We start from the raw sequence: 14,142 nt of genomic DNA, 5'->3' as shown, positions 1-14,142 counted from the left end.
TTCATATAAAGAGCCTCGATTATAAAATGTTACATGTTTTACCTCATGTTTTCATGTAGGCCATGAATTGAGAGAATAAAAGAGTTTGAGTTGAGCTGAGTTGAACTACATCAGTAGACTGCATAGATGAGTAAAGTAGTCACAAACATTTTTTAAAAGTTTTAGTGTAAGAGTTAATGTAAGCATGTCAACTTTCTCGACTCAAATTAATTTGGAAAACGAAATTGTATTTTTGTAAATGTTGTTTGCCTATCATTTTCAGGGATTAAATCGCGGCGTGTAAACTTACTTCGAGTGAAATACTCATAATAATACAATTATATGGAACGTCAATGCAGTCGCGTATCAAGAGAGGTAGCACTTATTACAAGTTAAAGTAAAGTTAGTTTGAAAAATGATATTTTTAATAAAAATGCAGATGAAAAGATTTCATAAATCTCGGACCTTTCGACTTCGGCTAAAATTGATTTGGGATCCATAATTTGCTTACGTTGGACCCGCAACTGCATATTCAAAACGTTCACCAACAGCGCGTGCTCACGAGAATCTCCTTGTTTGTACAAGTTTTTTTCCCTGTTTGTACATGCCCGAAATCGGCAAAAAAACAAAGGTTTTATGCAAGAATGAGTACTTGTTTGCTTTGATATATTTGTTATAAATTATTTAACTGATTTATTATATATGAATATTTTTCTTTAGTATGGTATGCAAATATTGAACTCAGTTGAAATCTATTTTATTATATATATATATATATATATATATATATAATGACTGAATCTCATTACACTGAAATGAAGGTATGCTGCATACAGTTTATCTATGTGATATGACTACGGTCAAACTTTGCTTATAAAACAGACATATTGAAATAATTACAATTGTATGTTTTGCTTGACCTTTACTTTTTTATAGGTGTGACGTCATTGTCCAAAGATTCATGAATAGCGAATATGCTATTTGTTAAAGCGGGATCAGTTGGCCTATTTTAGAAATAAATAATAATAAAAAAAATCCTTTAATTGATTTTTTCTCATGTATTCTAATCAAACGTGATTTGTAGCATCTTTATTAGGCCCGCAGCCAACTTTGTTCAGCTTGGACATTTGACCCCTTTTAGGGGCTGCTAGAGCTAAAACTAGAAATGTCTTTATACAGCGTCTCATGAACAGCTTGGTGGATCTGTGTCATACTTGGTCTGGAGCATCATTATAAGGTCCTCTTCCAAATTTATTTATATAGGAACTTGGGCCCTATTAGGAACCACTGTAGCTTAAAGTAGATATGCCTTTCTTCGCATTAACCACTAAATTGTAATGGATTTTTATCAAACTCGATGTGTAACAATATCGTAAGGTCTCCTGCTATTTTGTTACAAATGGGGATAGGGACCAATTTAGCTAAAAATATAAACACGTTTAATGACCTCTTCTCATGAACCGCTTCATGAATCTTCATCAAACTACTGCTGTAATTATTCGTCTAAGGATAAACGAAACAAAATTGCAACCCTACGAAACCTTTGCGAAAAATTAAAAGAGAACCATTTAAATTGTTAAAGTGCGGTGTTTAGTTTTGTAATTTGAAACATGTTAGATGAAAGATGAATGTTAGATGAAAAATTCATAAACTTCTTTCCTTATTACAATTCGCCGACTATCATTTTTAAAGATATTTCTTGTTTTATCATATTTATTAAACGTACTTATCATTTTTTTAGATATATCAATATTCTTGCTAAATATACTGAGCGAAACTTAGCTTTAAAACTGTGAACAGCGTCATTAAGCATAAATGCTTTGTCTACATTTCGCCATGCGTAGCACAATCAGCAGAGTGAAACAAATACACACTATCTTCCAATCAGACAGAGAGTTGCATAAATCGTTCATTTTCATAACTTATCTATAGGAGAGATCGTGTTTGTACACAAATCCGTTGTATATTCTATTTTTAGAACTGATAAGACAAAGATCGGGTGGGCAGACGCCGAGCGTCCATGTTTTTTTGTTAACAGTGATGTTTTTCTAACGGCTTAAACTTTCTTAAAATACAAATAATATCAATAATTTTTTGATCAATGGAAAGAATATAAAACAAGCAATTTATTGATAACTTTTAATCATTATTTCGAAATAAAATGGATTAATTATGAACGCTTAACTTACAGTGTTTTTTCTAAAAGTTTGGAGCATCGCTACGCCGCTATTAAAATCATATGTCATTTAAAACGGTTATTCATTTTCAAAAGATATTTGAATAAGAAAATATGAAAATCGTAAGCATTTCAAAACTTTTTGAATTTTTAAAATCCATAAATGAACGAAGAAGTTGTTAAAAATTAAAAATTCCGATCCCATACACAAACGATGTAAAACTATTTTGTTTTACCCACCACCTGATAAACAGGTGTTGATGCGTGACGTCAGGGCGATCACTCCTATAATGCGTTATCGAGTAGTCTGATTTGCAAACTGAAATCACGTGACATGGTCACGAATTCGCCGAAAAACAACAGAAAAGTTACATCTCTATAGACCTTTTTACAGAGTGCAACAGTAGACAATTTTCGCGCATACGCACTCTACGTAGGGCAAAAAGATATGATCGCACGATATAAATTACGTTAAAGTTATATTGCATTTCAATCTATTGGATCAATAATTAGTTTGTTTTAAAGTAAATATCCACCGCAAGACAAAGGAAAATATATGTAGATCTTTGCAAACACACAGCTGATATACTTTAACTAATGAAGTTTTAAATGTAATGTTCAGTTAACGAAGTTCAGCCTTTGATTTTGTATCCAATTATACCCAAATGGGGATCAATTCATTCCGTATTAAAAAAATATATAATGACAATCTTAAAATTGTGATTTATTTTTAATTCTATCGATTCTTTGAATTTGAAAGTTTTTATTTGGCAATATAAACGTGGCTCGGATAGTGAATATAGCGGAAAGATTTAATAGAAGGAGAGGGGCGGAGATAAAAAATAGAAATTTATATTAGGTATTTTCTTTCAGCATATAGTCCTTGATTTGATTCATATCTTAAGAATTTAAACTTTTTAACTACACTTTCATCGTTATAAAAGGAAATGTCCATTAGACTTTCAAAGTATACTCATAGATTTTTTTTAATACTAGTCTAGATATCACGTGAATTGTTTATATTTGATTCAAAAGACAGCTCCGACACCTGATATATTAATCCGAGTGCGTTCTTATTATGGCATTGATGACCGAAGGCATTAAAGTATGTCACATCAATGCCATCTTATATGCTTCAGTAACTTTTATGACACCATCGGGCGAAATTAAGTTAGGGTCTTGGTTACCTAGGTGACCTACGTTTTATCAAGACATTTGCATAATAGTTACGTATTAATTTCCAGTAGATTACTTAAAGGCCTAGATCTCGGCAGTGGGCCAAGGGATTTCCGTCTTCATTAACACAGTTGGGGGTTAATGGCTATCACAGTATGGTTTCAATAAACAAGGGTCATTGCTTATTGGAACGACAGTCTACCTTACAAAAATGTATCAATTAGTGGAAAGGGGAAACAGTGTATTTTATTAAAACAAATATGTGATAACTTTAAAATATATACCTTATTTTGACAATTTTTATGTAAAGGAAAATATTTTTCGATCAATAAATATAAAATAAAATAATAAAAGATAATAGAATAACAAGAAACTTATTTAGGAATATGTTACAAATCTTATGGGTTTTTAGGGGAAAAGCAAGTTTTTTTCTATCAAATTCTGTCTGGAGATGTGCACATATTGAAACTTTATATTTTAGAAAAATGGGACATTCACTCATTCTAAAAGTTTTGTTTTAATGCTTGCAGATTATTTTAAATAACATTTGTCTAAGATTGAAAACCAAATGCGCATTTCAGTTTTATAAGGTAAAGCATGAAAAAAGTAAACTTTAGGCAATTTACTATTGAAATCGAAAATAGTATAGTCAGAATATAATAATCGAATTTTATCAAGTAATAATTATTATATTCAAGTAATGATAATTTCGTGTACATGAAAAAAATTATTTTCTCATTCTTTTTGTAAGTTTTTTTTTTAACAAATATAATTGAAGGGTCACCTGGCATTTTTCATTGTAATTATGATATTATAAGATATATTGTTTGTTAACGCAAAGAACACATTGGGTTTTCACTTATAATACATGTACCTGAGTTTTACTATCATTATTTTTTTTAATATTATTACTATATCTTTTATCATTTTAATTTGTAATATTATAGAACCTGATGATAATAATTGTCTGTGTAATAATAATAATAAAACAATAGTAATAATAATAATATTATTATCATTATTATTTTACTATTTATTATTATTTCACATTCACTAAAGGAATATTAATTTCTTTCAACTTCAATGCACATTTTGTTTTCATCTTCATGATCTAGTTGGGACCCCTGCTGTGTTAATTGCCCTCTAATCAGCTACTGTTACATAATCGCTGATAAGCAGCAGGTAAGATGGGAGTTGTATATTGGATTTTGGGAGGGGGGTACACTTATATTGTAGTTGTATATTGGATTTGGGGTGGGGGTACTTATATTGTAGTGAATCTAGGCCTTTAATGGCCTAGATCCACTACTATATAAGTGTACTCCCCCCCCCCCCACACCCTCCCCCGCAAATCCAATATACAACTCCCACCTTATCTGCTGCTTATCAGCGATTATGTAACAGTAACTGATTAGAGGGCAATTAGCACAGCAGGGACCCCAACTAGACCATGAAGATGTGTGCAGTGGAGTTGAAAGAAATTAATTTTTCTTCAGTGAATGTGGAATGATAATAATAATTATTATTATTTTGATATTATATGGATGATAATAACTATTACCTTAATGTTATAATAATGATAACAATAATGATAATAATAATTATTATTATCATTATTATTGTTATTATTATTATTATTATCATTATTATTATTATATTACATATAGGATGATAAAAGATACAGTTATAATATTGAAATAATAATGATAATAAAACACAAGTATAATAGTGAAAACTTCATGAGTTCTTTGTGCTGACAAACACTATTTTTCGAATTGGCAATTGATTTTCTTGTATTTTCATGTAATCAACATTATTTGAATATAAAATCATTGTGTTCCATCTATATACTCAATTTTCATTTTCAGTATGTTGCCAAAAGTGACCTTTTTCATGCTTTGCTTTGTAACTTTGAAATGCACATTCTGTTTTCAATTCTAGACAAATGTTATTTACAGTAGATGAGTGAAAGGCACATTTTTCTGAAATATCACAATTCTCCAGACATAATTCGAAAAAATAAAACCTTGCATATTTCTTTAAGTAAGTTTCTCATTATTTCATTTTTATGAAAAGATGTTTCTGATTATTCTATTATTGTGTTTGATCAACAAATATTTTTCTTTACATAGAAATGCCAGAAAAACTAGTATAACTTTAAAAGTTAACAATTATTCATTAATTTAAAATAAATTACATTGTTTCCCCTTCTCGCTAATAGATACACTTGTAAGGTAGACTGACTCTCCAATAAACAATGACCCTTGTTTATTGGAACCAAACTGTGATCGTCATTAGCCCCCAACTGTGCTGGTGAAGACAGAAATCCCTTGGCCCACTGCCAAAATCTAGGCCTTTAAAACAGCAACTTCAGTCACATGGAGCCGCGACCCCTAAGTATGTAGATGCCATTCAAGTCGAAGAAAAATATATACCATAGATATTTGCAGTTGTGGAAAAAATAGATAAAATGAAAGAAAATATGATATGTGAAAATAGACTGGAAATGTTTGTTCTTTTCTGACGAAAATAACAATAAAGCAGGCTTTTCAGGTAAGACATAAGTCATAACATACATGTCTTTAATCAAAGCCTACTGTATCATAAATTACTTGACTGAAATCATCTTTGTAGTGGCAAAACAATTCGTAATATAATGATAATTTTATGTAGGTTTTCTTATCGTTGAGCGTTCTTTTGCCACAGGTAAAGAGCGCATGCGCGTTAAAATCAAAACATCCGTGCATAGCAACCATTAGTTTGTGTAAAAAGGTCATTACAGCAATTGTTGAAACCAATTAACTTGATTCTGCTAAGAAACTCAAAATACATGTCAACTCCTAGCTTGTGTTTTCAGTTGAGATGATATCTGAAAAGAATGTCGCTTTAGCACGCCTCGTTATGCAACGATACTAGTTCTACAAGGGTGTAACAGAAATAAAGTAATAAATTGATGATAAGAGTACATGTAAGAGTGTCTTTACAGACTGGATTTATTAAACTCGTTGAATAAAATGATAAATTCGGGGCTTTGTCGGGCATTTTATCAATTTTATTCAACGTGTTTAATAAAATCAATGTAGAAAGTCACGAATGTAATATTTTTTATCACACGTTAACTTTTCCTGTCGAAACATATACTCACTTTTATTATATAAACAAGCCAATTTGACCAACGTCTCCTTTACTATAAATGACGTCGACGTTATAGCTTTATTACACAAGTGAATTATGATTTTTATGTAATGGCTTTATTACACTCCCGCGACGTCAAACATTTGACAAATACATAGTCATCCATACATTCAGTTATCTTAATGTTAGAAGCAGTTTTAACAAGATGCATGTGCATTCGAAAACCATATTACGCTAACATGTATGCGTAATTCACGTACAAAACAAAACAAAAAATGCAAAAAACAGACAAATAATCGAAAAGTTACAGTGCAGGCTTACAAATGTTGAAATATGCAAACTTAAATACTTTCACACATAAGTTAGGCAACCACAAATATATAAATATTCGTCCCTAAAGCGTGTCATTTTTTTCATGTTCATTTGGTACAGTTTAAACATTGAAAATAGAAACAAGTCAATGTTAAAGATATATATAGATAATTACGTTTAAACATCAAAAAGAGAAAGAAGTGTCAATGTTACAGATATATATAAACTTCCGAAAACCGGACCTTCTGAAAACCGGAAACCTTTGAAAACCTCACGAAACTCAAAGTCCCGTTTTTTCTGCTCTTATTTCTATATATTTTTAACTTCTGAAAACTGGAACTTCCGAATTCTGAAAACCGGACAGGTTTTGAAGGACCGTTTATATTTTAACACTAAAATTGACTTCCAAAAACCGAACAGCAAAATATTTGCCGTATTAAAAGTGTCACCTGTTAATCAAAAAACGCCCTTTGCAAGTTTTCAGCATGTTCTTTTGTTTATCTCTTAGCGGCATGCGTTTATTTTGACACGCTTATAATCACGTACAATGATCATTAGATGCAAAAGTAATGAAGTAATCGGCGATTACATTCATTTGTATTACACTTATGAAAACATGATGAATTAAATATCTTACGTGTGAAAAAGTTTTAATTAAAGAAAGAGCGGTGTTTTAATTGGTTTAGTTACATTGATTAAACTTGCATTATCAACACTAATTAAATATTGACAAACTCGAGACTCCAAATATGGTAAAATGTAAGTGGAAAATGCTTGCGTAAATGCTATTATGAAAAATACGTTTTTTATTTGTTATTTATATATTTATTATCCTGAATGTTTGTAATTATTAATTGAATAATCAATTAATCAATTACTTTATATAAACTTGTAAAATTATAAAGGATAATAATCTCCTTCATCCTACGTGTAAGAAAACATAACTCTTTGTGCACCATGTCCACTTTGCCTACAAACTTTCAAACTTCTGAATTCCGGAAACTTCCAAATACCGAACTTTCAGGCTGGTCCGGAGGTCGTTCGGTTGTCGGAAGTTACACTGTATAGATAATAACATTTAAACATTAAAAATAGAAACAAAACAGTTTGCAATGGTCCATAGAAACAATTACTTCAGGTTAATTGAAAGCAGTTGCAAATTACTTGAATTCGTAAATGATATTAACTGTGAGTATATTTTTAAGCGGTTGCTCTGAATAGTAACACCGGATTACTATAAATTCTACCGTTTTAGCCAGTTTTAGCAATCTCATATTTCATTCCATATTAAGTGAAAGATGTTGATACATTAAACAAGTGAAGAAAAAATAAATCACATATTAAAGACTTTTCTAAACTTATTTTGACAATTTTTACTACATTTTGCATCTAATGGTGGTCAACAGAAAAAAAACACGTACAGATTTGTCGTTCTACAACAACAAAAATCTCTAGATTTAATTTTAAAAAATGGTTCACTTCATGACGACGAATACAAAGAGTGAACACCTGTAACAGTTACAGGTAAATAAAACACATCAAGGCCAAATTGCCAAAAATCATCTAGTCGTTTAAGCGTTCCTTGGACTTTACCTATGCTGGCAACACCCATCTGGCACCCAATATCAGATGACTCTTGTGCTGTTAGTGACAACTTAGAATTATGCAATGCTTCTAAATTCTTTGTGAATAGGCAATCATATACTTTGGATTTTTTTTTTGTTAATTCTATTCTAAATTTTGAATCAGGAACTTAACACAACTTTACGGTACAAATGATAAACCTAATAAACTTATTCGAAATCCGGTTTGTTTAAATACGCTACATTTAGAGAGTGCGCTAATATATTTCGTTTGCTTTATTTATTCTATAGTTGTAGATGCAGAATTATGTCACCGCCGAAATGGTTATCTTTGAGCGTGATATTCTCATGTACATCTGCATCCAATGACTTGTGCACTGGAATGACGTTTGCGGATATTTTACACGGATTGACAAACCCAACTTGGCCCCGTGTTCACAAAACATTTTCAGTCTCAGCTGAGTTTGATAATGCAACTTTATTTTGTCATTCTAATTTCATATCTAAATAGCATATTTAAAACTAAATTTTACGTCATTAATTATTTTCATGTGACAATTCAGTATTGATGTTAGTCTTAGTTGGAAACTAACATTAAAGATTTGGTTAAGTTGATATTAAAATCTCAAACTCAAACTCAGCTAAGACTGAAAATATATTGTGAACACTGGGCATGTATGCGCATATTATATTTTTCTTAAAACTTCTAAACATAATATTAGAAGAATATAAACGAGTTTTATGAAGGGTTCATTTTGTGTACTTGATCCTGTCTTAAGCTCTTGACAGTTTTCAAAACCATTCGCCTTTGCAGTATAGGCAAATGCCCTCATGCGTCCGTACACGCTTTTCTTTCCACCAAACCAGTTGAAGAAGTCGACTTTACACTCGAAACCACTTTCATAGCAGTAGCGCAGTTTGACGTCTCCGATCGAAAGTTGTATGACGGGAGAATCTGCAATATTAATAATAGGAGTGTCAATGTCAATTCGGGTGTTGAGTTCTTTTCATTTTGAGTTCTGCAAAATGTTTGTACGGATTACAGACAACTAAAGCAAAATATAATATTTTAGAATTTTCATAGCCTTTCAGAGTACCACAACCAAATAACATCAATAACATTATGTAAAATACAGTTTTTTGATAATTTTTAAATGTAAACTTTGGGACCATGTTTGTTTATCTGTTTACTTAAAGCGACTGACCCACACATTATGAACTTTTAAAATAATTTAATCACCGAAAGTAATAATACTGCCGCTGTTTCTCATATTTACATGAAACATAATGGTTGACCAGTTTGTAGTTTCCAGAATTACGGAAAAGGTAGCATTTTTGCAGTTTTTCCCATGTATTTCTATAATCCGTTACAATGGTTTATTTTGTAAACAATGATACATTGACAAATATATTTCAGACGCTATCACCATGTGGGCAGCAAATCAAAGTGCGCATGTAGTCTGATGGGTCATTTATAATATGCTCGTCTACCGATTAGGGAAGTCAGCATGATTTACTTTGCTTTATTTAGGTAACAACCACTGAATCGTACCGAATAGCACTACCTTAACAGGAGGGCCATGAAGGCCTTGTATGGTCATAAATGTGGCCTCAAGAGTGTAACAGCTTTATTTGCTATTTGGACATGAACTGTTTTGAAACCACCTGAAACAAGATTAACTGACCTAGAATCATAAGATTAATTTACTGACCATGTTTCATTAAGATATGGTCATGAATGTGGACTCTAGAGTGTTAAGTAGCTTTTTCTTTGATTTGATCAAATGACAGTTTTTTACCCCATCTGACCCAGATTAAAACTTGACCTAAAGATCATCAAGATTAACATTCTGACCAAGTTTCATTAAGATATGGTCATAAATGTGGCCTTTAGAGCGTTAACAAGCTTTTCCTTTGATTTGACCGGGTGACCTACGTATTGACCCCACATAACCAAAATTCAAACTTGACCTAAAGATCATCAAGATTAACATTCTGACTGAGTTTCATGAATGTGGCCTCTAGAGTGTTAACAAGCTTTTCCTTTGATTTAACCTGGTGACCTAGTTTTTGACCCCACATGACCTTGATTCGAACTTGGCCTAAAAATTATCAAGATTAAAATACTGACCAAGTTTCATTAAGATATGGCCATGAATGTGGACTCTAGAGTGCTAAGTAGCTTTTTCTTTGATTTGACCCGACGACCTAGTTTTATTACCCCACATGACCCAGATACAAAACTGACATAAAACTCATCAAGATTAACATTCTGACCAAGTTTCATTAAGCTATGGTCATAAATGTGGCCTCTAGAGTGTTAACTAGTTTTTCCTTTGATTTGACCGGATGACCTACTTATTAACACCACATAATCAAGATTCGAACTTAACCTGAATATCATAAAGATTAACATTCTGACCAAGTTTCATGAAGATACAGTCATTAATGTGGCCTTTAGAGTGTAAACAAGCTTTTCCTTAAATTTGACCTGGTGACCTAGTTTTTAACCCCAGGTAATCCAATATTGAATTTGTCAAAGATTTTATTAAGAGTAACATTCTGACCAAGTTTCATTAACATTGGACCAAAAATGTGGCCTCTTAAGTGTTAACAAGGGTTTCCTTTGATTTGACCTGGTGACCTAGTTTTTGACCCCAGATGACCCAATATCGAACTCGTCCAAGATTTTATTGAGGGTAACTTTCTGACTAAGTTTAATTAAGACTAGGCCAAAATTGTGACCTCTAGATTGGTAACAGTCAAACTGTTGACGATGAACAGGCGACGGACGGACGAGGGACGACAGACACAGGGCGATCACAAAAGCTCACCTTGAGCACTTCGTGCTCCGGTGAGCTAAAAACGGACCGTTCTATTACTAAAAGTACATGTACAGTAGAAATATCGCTCGCCGCAAAACCGAACTATAGGTAGCACACAGTATCATGGCGATTACAAGTGAAAACAAAACAATAACACAAAATTAAGTCAAAACACAAAGTTTACGATTTAGTCAGTGATTCCTCGTCGGCCGAGCGGGTACCGTATATCTATTGTACCTTTTCGTCGGGAGTTTGATCCTCATTTTGTTTTCTGTTTGCATTACATTCTTTGTGTAAGTTTGTTTTTTCTCCGGTTTCTAATATATTGTTTTGTTTCTTATTTTTCGTAAGAAATTGGAAGTATCTATAAATCAATCAATTCTAAAATTATGGCCAGGCATTGCTGGTATTAATGTGAAGCTTAAGATTGTTGTAAAACTAACCCGTACAGGTAAGAAAATTTGAAAATATCACAGGAAAGCAGGCCCGGTCCATGGCCGGGCCGAGGGTGCCCTTGCCCCCTCCCCCCACCCCCACTCCCACCCAGTTGGCTGAGAAGTGACCTATACTTATCAAAGATTCACCCTACTATTTTGACAAAGGAATTTTTTTCTCAAAATCTTGACACAGAAACGCACCAGAGGCCACGATTTCATATCTGTATTTCAAAATTTTCCAGTGGGAGAGCCCCCTGATCACCCAGTCAAGAGGGGAGTAACGTACCCCTACAATACCTGAACATTTAGACCTAAAAATGCACCAGATGCCACCATTTCATGTCTGTATTTTAAACATTTATAGGGGAAGAGCCTCCTGACCGAGTTTTTTTTTTTTTTTTTTTGGTGGGTATGAATATGTCTTGTTGGCTCGCTTTATTGGTCATGCTGTCGTGTTTTCGTGTCGGCGGGACGAAAACAAGATAAATACCTTATTTGGCGAGTTTTCATGTTTGCTTGATACGAAAACGCAACAAATATTTTACAATTAATTCCACATATGCAAATCTCGCAAAGAGATCTGGATTGATGATACAGTAAGAAAATAGTCCCGGCATCTAACACACATTTTTGCGTAGTTGACGGCGAATGACTTGATAATGATGGTAATATGGAACTAAAATTTTGATGTAATTGAAATTATATTGGTGATTTTCATCAGGTAAATATTATAGTAACTGAATTTTGACTGGCCGTCTTGGTGGAGAGGGTTAATTATTTGTGAACAATTATCAATAGCGTTAAGTTGTGTAACAGAAATGTAAGGGAAGTTCATGCTTTCCTTTGTTTTCTCAAAACAAAAATTATAAATAATATATAAAGGAAACTGCATGAAAGTTGTCAGACCATAAATTCAAAGCTCATCGCGATTTTTTAATAAATGAACCAAGTCTTGTAATTAATTTGGGAAGGAAGCAATTACCCATAAAGTAATTGCTTAAAGGTATACTAGACCAAATCCTGATCTGTCAATTTAATTCACTTGAGTTCAAACAGTAGGAAGTTGAGCCGAAAACAACTTACTTGTATCCACTTTGATTCGTTCTGAAGAAATGTCTCCTCCTTCGAAGAACACTATCAAACTGATAATGATATATCCTTTGTCCTTCAAATGATTTTCAATGGCATTTCCAACATTTTTCGCAGCATTTTCATCCCATTCGCCTTGTATAGAAGCTTTCAACTTTCCTTCGACATTTTGCAGTATTTTCAAATTGGGTTTTGTCTGATCTTTGTCTGAAAATATGGCGAATTTGTTTCTGTTTGTTCTATGCCAGAAAAGAGAGTTACACCTGTGACTGTAATACAGGAACTGTAAAGTTCCATACGGTTTCAAAAAAATGACGTCTGAAGTTTTCCACGTATATCTTATTTTGTTATCAGTCCACAGTTTTAATGCGTCATTAGCGTTTCGAAGATCTTCCTCTGCATACATTTCGAACTTGCTCTTGCATTTGGTTTCTTGAGTTTCAAAGATTTGCCCTATTTTTACTAAAGAAGGATTCCATTGCTCCAACACTTCATTTATGGAAACGTCTGTACTTAATTTTAAATACAGAAGCTCAAGTGAAATACCATCTGAAATCAGTTCAATGTAAAATGTTCTAAAGGCATAAATCGCTGTCATATTGCATCGTGATTGGTCTGCAAACAAGTCTACCAATTTCCCCGTGGTTCCAGGTATGGTATATTCGAGAAGTTCTGGCAGAAAACGCAAGTGCTTGACGAGATGGTGTTCTTCAAAACGAGCCGCAAATAACTGTATGTACTGGTCTCTGTCTTTCTTTGTGGTTGCCTGTAAAATATGTTTGAGGTCGATTAAGGAGCTGTGTATATTGATTACAGCATCATCTATGCGATCCAGTTTGGATTGAAGCGTAACTGTTTTTATAATTGCCGTTGTCGAAGCATCAATTTTTGCACTTACTTCGTCAATAATTTCACTTAAATCGGAAGGCGTTTCACCCGATTTCAAGTTATCAATAATTCCCATTACACTCATACCAAACTCCACTACATTATAAACCTTTGCTCCAATCTTCAAAGCAGCCTTAATAGGAACACTACCAACTGCTGGAAACAAACACGTGAAACAAAGATATATCAACATAAATGTTTTAACTTCCATACTGTATTTTTAAAGAAGGTACTGCGTCTCTCTACTAACTACATAAGAATAACTGAATACCCAGTCTTTTTGTTCTTTTATGTGAACAGGGCGTATATAGATACGTATCTCATTTTAGGGCAAATTGCCAGATTCATATTTATTCGTATTTATATTTTTTTCTATTGACGTGAATGTGACAATGACAATAAGAACTCGATTTACTTTTGTGTAATAAGTCGCATTCAAGATATTTCAGGTATATTGGGATACCATTTTGTTATATATTTGTCTCACTTTACTTGAATGCAAATTGATACAACACACGGAAATCCAGTCCAAATTTCTAGTT

The 14,142-nt window shown here is 32.7% G+C and overlaps 1 protein-coding gene across 1 annotated transcript; it reads right to left on the bottom strand.

Annotated features, from left to right (window-relative positions):
- Positions 1-6,294: 6,294 nt before the first annotated feature.
- Positions 6,295-13,866, bottom strand: LOC123539153 (uncharacterized). The gene is made up of 2 exons (XM_045323646.2): positions 12,707-13,866; positions 6,295-9,316 (listed from the first exon to the last, which is right to left on the bottom strand). Exons 1-2 carry the CDS (start codon positions 13,809-13,811, stop codon positions 9,048-9,050), a joined length of 1,374 nt encoding a protein of 457 aa, XP_045179581.2. The 5' UTR covers positions 13,812-13,866; the 3' UTR covers positions 6,295-9,047.
- Positions 13,867-14,142: the final 276 nt, after the last annotated feature.

The sequence above is a fragment of the Mercenaria mercenaria genome, chromosome 18 (genome assembly GCF_021730395.1).
Source record: "Mercenaria mercenaria strain notata chromosome 18, MADL_Memer_1, whole genome shotgun sequence".
Classification (NCBI taxonomy): domain Eukaryota; kingdom Metazoa; phylum Mollusca; class Bivalvia; order Venerida; family Veneridae; genus Mercenaria; species Mercenaria mercenaria.
This window is presented reverse-complemented; position numbering and strand designations above follow the sequence as displayed.

Coding starts and splice junctions, on each gene's coding strand:
- LOC123539153 (XM_045323646.2), bottom strand. CDS start 13,811: ATGGAAGTTAAAACATTTATGTTGATATATCTTTGTTTCACGTGTTTG. Junction 9,317..12,706: donor ACGAATCAAAGTGGATACAA/GTAAGTTGTTTT, acceptor TTAATATTGCAG/ATTCTCCCGTCATACAACTT.